Source organism: Macaca nemestrina, chromosome 17 (genome assembly GCF_043159975.1).
Source record: "Macaca nemestrina isolate mMacNem1 chromosome 17, mMacNem.hap1, whole genome shotgun sequence".
NCBI lineage: Eukaryota > Metazoa > Chordata > Mammalia > Primates > Cercopithecidae > Macaca > Macaca nemestrina.
This window is the reverse complement of record NC_092141.1, coordinates 68,201,128-68,212,178: the sequence shown is the minus strand read 5'-3', so window position 1 is coordinate 68,212,178 and position 11,051 is coordinate 68,201,128. Positions and strand designations below refer to the sequence as shown.

Sequence of the window (11,051 nt, the reverse complement as noted above, 5' to 3'; positions counted from 1 at the left end):
CCGCTCTCACACTGTTTGAAATGTGCCAATCAGACCAACTTTTCCTAGAGGTGCCATGTATGCCTTTACCTTGACAGCCACAGGCATGGCTCAGGGCACCTTTCTTCACCCTTTCCCCTCCCAGCTCAGGCACCTGGGCGTGCTCGCAGCAGGCAAAGGCCAACCCCAACAGCCAAGAGGGGGCGGGAGAAAGCCGCGGTGGTAGCCAAGACCCCACAGGGCAAACGAATGGGCTCTTCTTGCCAGCTGCGCCAATGAAACCTTTCCTCCCTGGCCAAAGAATTCAACCCCGTCTCATCTAGGGGAAAGATATAAGGATTCGGGGGGCCCACTTGCAGTAACCAAGGGGTTCTTCTCCCAGAATCCTTCCCTTTTTGGCCTTTAACTGTTTTTCTTTTTTTCCTTTTCTCAGTGAGAGGGTTCCCCCATCCCAACAATGTTTCTGATAGGGACGTTAATGGAGGAGCAACCCCTGCTGGCTGAGAACTACAAATTCAGCAGGGCACATTTAAGACTCTAAACAGATACAAACAGCCTCTAAACCAACTTTTCAATCCCAAACTCGATTCCAAGCTTCAGGCTGAAGCCCTAGAGAGAAAAACCAGGTCCGAGGGATCCAAAGCCAGGCAACAGGCACAATGTAAATGGGTGGAACCAATTCCTGACGACTGAACCCCCCACCACATAGAAGGAGGCCATGTTCCATGGCACAAACAAGCCCAGGGAACTCAGTTTGCAGACAGCAGGAAGAAAGGGAGGGAGAAAAGTAGGTGTAGATGAGGACAGTTAATTCCTATTCTCCAGGTTTTCCCTGCTTCATGGGTACATACCACATTGATACCCATGGCTGGCACCTGCCAAGGTCACCGGGGCTGAGGGACAAAAGGTGGAGAGTGCAGGGAAGATACTCACTTTCTCTCTCCATCACATCCTGAGTATTCACTGAAAGAAGGAAGGAAGTGGGGGACACCTTTATTCCCTGTCTTTCAGAATTGGCAACCAGTTCTCTTCACCACTCCCAGCTTATACTCTTCTGGAGTATAATGTATCCTGAACCACTGTGATTCTTTTGACCCTCAGAATCTGAAGGAAAAGCATCTCATAGCCCTCTGTACAAAGGTTTGGCCAAATTATGATTTATAGGAAGGACTGGCTTGGCCTCAGGAAGGTACCATTCATTTCAATACCATCGAACTAGGACCAAGTCCCTCAATTATACTAAGTTTCTTGTCCATGATCCACTAGGGATTTGATGAAAATCCCACTGCCTTCCTGGAGAGGCTAAGAGGGATCTTGGTAAAGCACATCTCTCTATCTCCAGATTCAGTCGAGGGACAACTAATTCTAAAGGATCAATTTATTACTCGGGCAGCTCCTGACATCAGAGGGAAGATACAAAACAGGCCCTGGGACCAGATAGTACTTTAGAGAAACTCCTGAAAGTAGCCACCTTGGTCTTTTATAATAGAGACTGGGAGGCCCAGGAAAGAGAGAGGAGATACAGGAAAGAGGCAAAAGCTTTAATGGCCATCATGCAAGTCTACAAATCCCAGAATTCCCAGGGTGCACCTGTTAACTGCTAAAAGGTACGGCAAGAACAGTTATCTCTTCTAAAGTTGAACCGCTCCCATACAAGGTTTAATTTCTTACAGCTCAGGGTACAACGTTGTTAGTATATTTTAGTTCTTGTCTCTGTAATCTTTGGCACTAAATTCTTTCCTTGTGTAATATATGTTTAACTTATGCATACTTAACCTTATAAAACTTGTTTTTTTCTCTCGTGCCTAGAAGCCACCAAACTCCAAACGGTCAGGCAACCAGAGCCTCAGATGATGGGTCCCCTTTGCTAGGAACCCTTAGATAGACCTCCAGGAGGAGTCTGACTGCTGTTTTCCCCAAAACAATGCCCCTGTCAGCAGGAAGCAGCTAAGACCGGTCATCAGGTCATCATCCATATTCTAAGGGCAGTTAGATGTACCTCTTCAGAGGGGGGAAATGATACAGAAGTGCTGGGAAGGGAAGACTGTGGTCCTCTTAAATGATAGGGAACAGTTTAAAAACTATTGGTAACATTTCTCATGTCAAGAAATGCCCATCTTTTGATCCGTTGATTTTATTTTTAGAAATGTATTCTAAGTGGGGGCCAGGCGCGGTGGCTCACGCCTGTAATCCCAGCACTTTAAGAGGCCGAGGTGGGTGCATCACAAGGTCATGAAATCGAGACCATCCTGGCTAACACGGTGAAACTCCATCTCTACTAAAAATACAAAAAAAAAAAAAAAAAATAGCCAGGTGTGGTGGTGGGTGCCTGTAGTCCCAGCTACTCAGGAGGCTGAGGCAGGAGAATGGCGTGAACCCGGGAGGCAAAGCTTGCAGTGAGCCGAGATCGCGCCACTGCACTCCGGCCTGGGCGACAGAGCGAGACTCCGTCTCAAAATAAATAAATGAAATGAAATGTATTCTAAGTAATTGGAAAAGTGCTATAATTTATTGAACTACTACCTGGGGGCTCTGTAGATGTATGGTCCCGTCTACCACTCATGTTACCAGACAGGTACTATCAGCCGTTTTATAGATGAGGACACACACTCAGAGGTTAGAAAAATGCCACAAGTGCTCACAGCTGCTACTGCAGTGAGTGGTAAAGCATGCCAAAGCCTCTGCTCGCCATGCATTGTCTGTCTCTCTCTCCTTTTTTCACAACTACACATTTCATTCATTCATATTCCACTCTGCTGCATCTTGATCACTTGTTACCTGATCAAGGGGCAGGATTGAACTGAGTGAATAATCTGGTTTGGGGGTACTCCTGGTTTTGTAGGCCCAATGGCTTTCCCTCCTCACCCCCACCCTGTTTCCATAGCAGAGGTGATTAGAGATCGGGGAATACTGGAGTCTGAGAAGGTAAGGGCTGTCCTTTAGAGAAGGAGAGGTAGCTAGTAATCAGGACTAAAAAATGTCTAGACCGGCCAGGCGCAGTGGCTCATGCCTGTAATCCCAGTACTTTGGGAGGCTGAGGAGGGAGGATCACCTGAGGTCAGGAGTTTGAGACCAGCCTGGCCATTGTAGTAAAACCCCGACTGTACTAAAAATATGAAAATTAGCTGGGAGTGGTGGCCTGCGCCTGTAATCCCAAATACTCAGGAGGCTGAGGCAGGAGAGTTGCTTGAACTCGGGAACGGGAGGCGGAGGCTGCAGTGAGCTGAGATCATGCCACTGCACTCCAGCACTCCAGCCTGGGCAACAGAGTGAGACTCAGTCTCAAAAAAAAAAAAAAAAAAAAAGTCTAGACCAGGGACTCGAAAACTAGTTTGGGGGCAGGCAGGCAGGGAGAGAGGTCAGGGAGGGATGATCTAGAAACTTCCTAGCTACACACAATTGTATATTCATGAGAGAGCTGGTCTTTTTTTTTTTTTCCAGGAAGAGGTCCAAAGAGTTTTGAGATTCTCAGATGGTCAGTGGCCCCCAGAAGTTTAAGATCCATTTAAGGTAAGAAGAGTGATTCTAGAGGAGGAGGGACCCTGGTACAGTGAGTAGCGAGACTGCAGAAGGGAGGGCTCGCCGGGCTCAGACCTCATGGCAGGCATCCCCGGGACAGCATCTCCCCACCCTCCTGAAGAGCTTTTGAAACAAAAAAGCAGTCCCCCATCCCGCTGAGCTGAACCTAATCTTAATTCTTTGGGGATGTTCGGAAGAATTTTGTCTTGATAAACTTTAGTGGCCTTTTTCTAGAGCTAGCTCTTAAAAAAAAAATCTTCTTAAAGGGCAAAAAGTTTGGAACTAACGTTAAAGTCTTCTGGAGGGAAGTCTGGGCTGGGAGGAGGGAAAGCCTGATCACTAAGACAGGGGAGTCTGGAGGAGAAATGCCTGGTACCTTGAAACCCCAGAGCATTGCCCTGGGGGAGGGCAGAAGAGCAGGCAGAAAGCAGCACCCGCCTAAGACCTGCCCCTGGCCCAGGCGCCACAGGTGAGTGTATTTCCTTCTTGGCCCTGACCCTCCAGCAAACACAAAGCCTCGCTCTTCCAGAGGGACGGACCAGCTCACTTACAACGTGGGAACCCTTTCCTGCTCATAGGGCGACCTAGAAATCTCCAAAAGCAGATCTCTAAGCTCCTGTTTTTAACTGGGTTTTCTGAACAAGGGAGCTGAGGTGCCCTCTCCCTTTGAGGCAGTGAGGTCAGGTGGTTTACCTGAGTCTTCCTCCAGGACACTTTCTCCTCCTTACCCCAAATTCCCCAAACTGTGATCTGAGAGTGTTTCATTTAAGAAACAGAACAAGGGTGTGGAGAGGAGGGTTCCTCCACAACAATTTTCAGTAGGGTAATTCAGCCCTTGGCTACTCCCCCTGAAGAAGGGGAAGGGTATCTCTAAGATCTGTTTTTTCCAAAAGATACAATTGTCTTATTATCTGTCTTCCTCCTCAGTCATATAATCTATTTTGTCAGTTTCTCAGGCTCTCTTCCTTTATGTTGGCAGGAGATTTTGAGGAGCGGGTTGCTCAGTAAGAGGGTCCAGGGACAATGCATCCAAAGCACACAGAGCCAAGATCTTGGATGGCTTATAGGTGGGAGAGCCTCTCCCCAGTCTTCAACAGAGACCAGCTCCTCTTCCCATGGGGCTCAATACCAGGTACTGGAAAATCCCACCTGATTCTCTGGCTTTCACCATTATTACAAGGAGAGGCACTCACAATTTGTTTGTAATTTTACTCTTTCCTGCAGCCTTTGCGGGGTTCCTTTAGAATCTTGCAACAAATGGAGCCAGGGGAGCAGTGACACCTCCTCCCGCCTGCTTCTTTGATAATTAAGGGAACCTCATGTTGAGATCTCACACTTGTCATCATTTGATGAAAAGCTAGCTTTAACTAGCCACTGACACAGATGATTTGGGGGGAAATATTTTTGGGAGGGGGTGCTGCTGAAATCCACAGGCTTCATACAATTCCAAACAAAGCCCCACATATGACTTCAATTACCACCAAACATTTCCAGTTCCCCTCCCCCAACATAAACTAACACAAGCAAACACTTCGAAGTAGGGGGTTCTAACTTACTTTCTCCCTTGTCCCGAAGACAGCCAATAAAGGGTAGTAAGGCACCATTTCTCCCATCACCATTTAGCTAAGAGAGCAAGGTCCAGGGCTGGGAGCACTCTTCTCTGCCCCACCCCCAACCAAGTAGGTAAGGGGGAGAGGGGAGGAGGAGGTGTGGTTTGGTCAAACTAATAAAATGTTACAACCCTGTTAAATGCAATTAAAAGGATAGATCTCTCGAAGATAATTAAATGCACTTTATTATTATGATTATTAGCTTTTAATTTACACTGTTAAGAAACGGGAGATGGTGAAAACTGAGTTATGAGGCATACTTGTATTCAAACCAATCCTTTGGAATTAAAATTCTAAAATATTCCAAATAGTTGAGGGAAATAGTATGTGTTGGAAACTGGAGTTCTCACACCAGCAAGGATACTTTTAGACATCACTTCTCAGGAAGTTAAGAAAAGTCTTGACAGGCCAGGCACTGTGGCTCACGCCTGTAATTCCAGCACTTTGGGAGGCTGAGAGGGGCAGATAACGAGGTCAGGAGTTCGAGACCAGCCTGGCCAATATGGTGAAACCCTGTCTCTATTAAAAATACAAAAATTAGCCAAGAGTGGTGGCGCGCACCTGTATTCCCAGCCACTTGGGAGGCTGAGGCAGGAGAAACGCTGCAGTGGAGGTTGCAGTGAGCCAAAATTGCACCACTGTACTCCAGCCTGGGCGACAGAGCGAGACTCCGTCTCAAAAAAAGTCTTGATCTTATTTGTGGGGGGTTAGGAGAAGATAAGAAACATCTGCTTTAAACATTCTATCAATCTTGTGATATAGAATGTTATGTAAACACTCAACCCACCCCCGTAGCCACAAAGAGCCTGTCCAGAGACTTCTTCTAAAGCAAAGACACCATCTTTTTTTTTTTCTTTTTTTTTTTCTGGAGTTTTAAAGAAACCAGTCTTTTTGTCAAAGGAAAACTAAAAAGCCCACCAGCCCATCAGTCCCCTCCCTCCAACCCACCCGTCTTTATCGCTTTTTGAAAAAATTAAGCCCCAAACAACAACAAAAATGCACACAAACCAACCCAGAAACTGCTAACCTGAATGCCTGAGATTTTTGGCTGGGGGCGTGAACAGACTGCAGGGAAAGAAGGGGAGAGATGCTAGGAGATCTCAAACCCCCCAAATTTGCAAACAACTGCTCAAAGGCGAATGCTTCCCCTAGACATGCAGGGAGGCAGGATCAGTATCCTGGTGGGGTGTGTGTTGGTGGAGGCTGTTTCAAAATACATTTCAAAAAGCATTTTCGGGCCACTGGAAGCACTTGGTGCAGCGAATTGAAAAGAAGCGAAGCCAGAGAGGAGAAAGATCTTCCAGCCTGCAGGGGAGGGGCCAGGGAGCCAGGGAGCCAGGGGGCCAAAGCCATTCTTCACCGGATCTCCGCCCTCTCCCCACCAGCACCCCCCACCCCGATTTTTTTTTCCACGTCTTCATCTCAGTTGGGACTTTTCCAAAGAGTAAGTGAAGAAGACAGGACACATGAGTAGGGAAAGAAAAGGGGGAAGGAAGCAAAACGAATTCAAGTCCTATTCAAAAATATCCAACAGCTTCCACAGGCCCAGTGTCAGAGAGGAGGCTCACAAATTTGGCTTTTATATTAGTTGAATGGAACAAACTCCTAACGACTCAAAGCCAACAAAAACATCGCTCAGGCTGGGTGCCTCTCCCAGCAGGCCCAGCCCTGCCATATCACCAAAAAACTCCAAAGTAGGGGCGCGTTTTGAAGGGCACTTAAGAAAGAGAACCCTTCCCCCAGCTACACCCCCCAACACACACACACCTCATTCTTCAGCCCTGGCGCCCACACCCCAGGTTTTTTTTTTTTTTTTCTTTTAAATAGAAAATATATATAATTAAATTTACAAAGACTATTTACAGTTTTAATTACAAACCTTGTGGGGGTGCTGGGTAGAGAGTTCTCTTTTAAAAAGCAACCTAAAAGTGAAATGGTTTCGATCGTTCTTTATTTAAAAAAATAAAATACGGAGTCTGTAGGGCCCCACCCCGGGCAGAGGAAAGCGCCGCGCGGGTCCGGCCTGGGGACGCCCCTTACACGGTGGTCTCGCCGTGCCGGCTGTTGGTGAGGCGAGTGTAGAACTTCCTCCACGAGTGCAGCGTCTTGCCCGACCAGATCCAGAAGCCCGATGTGATGCCCACGATGAGCGTCATGAGGTATTTGATCATGTAGACCGTGAAGTCGGGCGACATGCGCGGCGTGTAGTGCGCCGGGCAAGGGATGGCCAGGCTCTTGCAGTGCTGGCTCACCCACGAGCGCTCCCAGTGCTCGCGGAAGGCCTGCTCGTAGAAGTAGCAGGCGATGACGATGGTGGCGGGCACCGTGTAGAGCACAGAGAAGACGCCGATGCGCACCATGAGCCGCTCCAGCTTCTCGGTCTTCGTGCCGTCGTGCTTCATGATGGTGCGGATGCGGAAGAGCGACACGAAGCCGGCCAGGAGGAAGGACGTGCCGATGAACAGGTACACGAAGAGCGGCGCTAGCACGAAGCCCCGCAGCGGGTCCAGGCTGTTGAGGCCCACAAAGCACACGCCGCTCAGCAGGTCGCCGTCGATCTGGCCCATGGCCAGGATGGTGATGGTCTTGACGGCCGGCACGGCCCAGGCGGCCAGGTGGAAGTACTGCGAGTTGGCCTCGATGGCCTCGTGGCCCCACTTCATGCCGGCTGCCAGGAACCAGGTGAGCGACAGGATGACCCACCAGATGGAGCTGGCCATGCTGAAGAAATAGAGCATCATGAAGAGGATGGTGCAGCCCTCCTTCTTGGTGCCCTGCACCACCGTGCGGTAACCGTCCTCGGAGAAGCGCTCATTGCACACCACGCGCTCCTGGAGCACGAAGCCCGCGATGTAGGCCACCGACACCATGGTGTAGCAGCCCGACAGAAAAATGATAGGCCGCTCTGGGTAGCGGAAGCGCTGCATGTCTACCAAGTAAGTGGTGACAGTGAAGAAGGTGGAAGCGCAGCACAGCACCGACCAGGTGAGGATCCAGAGGCGCGCGAAACGCGTCTCCTCCTGTGAGAAGAACATGGAACCATCGGGCCGTGCGGGTTCGCAGGGCGCAGCACAATCACGCTCGCCCAGAAACTTGTAGCTGAGATAGGATGGCACCTTGAGGACGCGCGGGCAGTGGAAGGGGTGCTCCAGCGTGGCGTAGCGCGGGGGAGCGCCGCCGCCGCCCGGGCCGCCCGGGGTGCCCCCGGCTCCCGGCTGCAGTCCCGGTGGCGGCGCGGTGGTGAGCAGCGCGGGCGCTCCGTCCTCGGAGTGGTTCTGGCCCACGCAGATCTGCTCCGCGCCGTGGCGCGGGAAGTGCTCGCAGCGCAGGCGCTCCGGCCACTGAAAACCGAACTTGTTCATGAGCGCCTCGCAGCCCTGGCGCGCGCGCTCGCAGATAGAGCGGCACGGCGGTATGGCCTGTTCCAGCACGGTGCACACGGGTGCGTACATGGAGCACAGGAAGAAGCGCAGTTCGGGCGAGCACTGCACCTTCACCAGCGGATAGAACTGGTGCACCTCCAGGCCTGCGTCCTCCTGGTTCGTGTGGCCCAGAAGGTTGGGCATGATGGTCTGGTTGTAGGCGATGTCCGTGCACAGCGGGATGGAGATGGGCTGGCAGAAGCCGTGGTCCGGGATGGAGATGCCCTTCTCCCCGTGGAACTGGGCCGGCCCCGCGGCGGGCAGCAGCAGCAGCGGCAGCAGCAGGCGGGGCAGGGCGCTGCGGGGCCGCATGCTGGCCGCCGCCCCCCACCCGGCTCCTTAGCGCCCCCCCGCCCCCGCCCCCAACCTGGAGACTGCGCTCCTTCCCCGCCGCCTCCTCGCTGCGGCCGCCGCCTCCCGCGCCTCTTTGCAAACTTTGCTCGCGGCCGCAGAGTTGGGGAGGCCGGGCGGGGGAGGGGGCGGTACGCCTGCCCGCTTGCTCGCCGCGGTCGGACTGAACCGCCCGAGACACCGCGCGCCGCTGCCCTCTCTCCTCTTCCTCCTCCTCTAGCCTCTCAACTCCCCCTCTCCCCTCCCTTCTGCACCCAGCGACTTCTTTGTGCCTCCTCCAGCCCTCACCTCGGCCTCTCCGATCCCAATTAGTCGGTTTCAAGGGGGCCCCCGCTGACGGCCCCGCCCTCTCCTCGGCCCCCCAAAAAAGGGATCCTTGAAACCACCCCGTCGAGCTCTAAGCACCATCCCAAAATGTGCTCTCGGCCAATCAGATTTAAACCCAAGGACCAGGCCCGAGGGCTGGATTGGTCGACCGCAACATAATGAGATCAGAAACCAGATGCCAACAAAACTTTCCCCCCCACCCCGCCTTTTGCTTTTTAAAGAGACAAGCTATTATTATATTAAGGGCTGTTTGCCCAGCCCGGGGTTTCTCCGGAGTCGCCGAGGCGCGATCGGGGGACACTACTCAACCCTGACTCACTCCTCTTCCTGGCCCGAAGTGCTTTCCTGGGTGGGGACTCTTTAAACCTTTGCCCCCGCCCCCGATCATCGAACCCCACCTATTCCTAGTCGAATTTTTCATATCGAATGAAACATCTCAAATTTAAAAATTAAAAGTGAGACTTAAAAAAAAAAAAGCTAACAATTTACAAAGACCTTTTCTGTCCGCTCTTTCTGGAGCCCAGGCGAAAGTTTCACTTCACTTTACACGTAGACGCCTCGCCTCCCCCTCCACACACCCTTAAAAACCCTCTGGAAAATGGGAGCCTGTCTCTTTAAGAGGCTCTTAAAGGGACCAGGACTCCGAGGCGTAATTGCCCCGTAGCCAGCACAAAGGAGCCCATTATGGTTCTTTGTGTTCGGTGGCACCTCAAAGTGAGAAAACTCAGGAACTCGGAGGCCCGGAGCTGGAGGGTAGGGGCGGGGGGCTTGTTGGGAGCGAAGGGAAGGAGAATGGCCCGGAGCTGCGGCTTCTCCCTCCCGCTTCTGCGGCAAATCTTAATTGTGCAAAGTAAAGTTTAGTTGCCCTAAGGAGGAGGTCTTAATCGAAAGTTAATGGTGGGGGACGGGGGGTGACGGGCAATTTTGAGTGAAGGGACGACTTTCTTAGGCCTGATGAACATTTGGGGGAATTTTCCTTCTGCCTCCCCACCTCCACCTCCGCCCCCTAAAAAGCTTCCAGATCCCGTCTCCAGGACGGGAGGGGAGTTTTACCCAAATCTTAAGTAGTTCCACACCAGAGAGGGGTGGCGTGTGTGAGGCGGGAGGAGACTAGGGGGTTGTGGTGAGTTATCCCCTCCACATCTCTCACCTGGTGAAGGGTGGGTGGTGGCCAGCAGGGTTCCTGCTACTTTTAGAATTTTTTTTTTTTCCCTTCCAGGATTTTAAATTTGAGAAAGGGGGTCGAGGAGGAATTTGCATGTAAATCTCCTGGGCCTGATACTGGATGATGGATCAATTATTTTCTGTTGTCTCTCCCGAGGGACAGGAGAAGGGGGGGACTTAAAAAGAAGAAAGAAAATTGAGTTTAGAAAGCCCCTTTGCTTCACAGTATGGGCCAAATCCTCACAGTCTGGTGAAATGTTTGTTGCTCCAATATAGAAATGAATTGTTTTAAACAATAACAGCAGCAGAAGAAAAATAACAAAAAGAAGAAAGGAGTAAGGAGAAGGAAAGAATATTCTAAGTAGATGGATACAAAGGGATCCAGGTTTGACAGGATTTAAAATTTTTTTTTTTTTTTTCCTGATTGAATGAATGATACAAAGATGTTCCGGTTCCTTACAACTTGAAAATGTTCCTTATTACATCCGGGGGAAGTTGCCTTTTCCCTACACCAGGATGAAAGTTTTCCTTCAAAATTGGGGCATGAGTGGGTGTCGTGGGAGGGGGGAGATATGCCTTTTTTTCTGCATCCAATTTCCAGCCCACCCATCTCCATTCCACCAGCAAGCCCATTTTCTCTCAGAGCAGTCTAAGGATGGGAATGTTGTCCTCTCTCTGC

General features: G+C 50.9%; 1 protein-coding gene across 1 annotated transcript; it reads right to left on the bottom strand.

The window, feature by feature from the left end:
- Positions 1-5,275: 5,275 nt before the first annotated feature.
- On the bottom strand, positions 5,276-9,743 carry LOC105468999 (frizzled class receptor 2). Its single transcript, XM_011719520.3, has one exon. It carries the CDS (start codon positions 8,840-8,842, stop codon positions 7,145-7,147), a length of 1,698 nt encoding a protein of 565 aa, XP_011717822.1. The 5' UTR covers positions 8,843-9,743; the 3' UTR covers positions 5,276-7,144.
- Positions 9,744-11,051: the final 1,308 nt, after the last annotated feature.

Bases quoted from the DNA above. Each gene is read 5' to 3' on its own strand.
- LOC105468999 (XM_011719520.3), bottom strand. From the start codon at position 8,842: ATGCGGCCCCGCAGCGCCCTGCCCCGCCTGCTGCTGCCGCTGCTGCTG.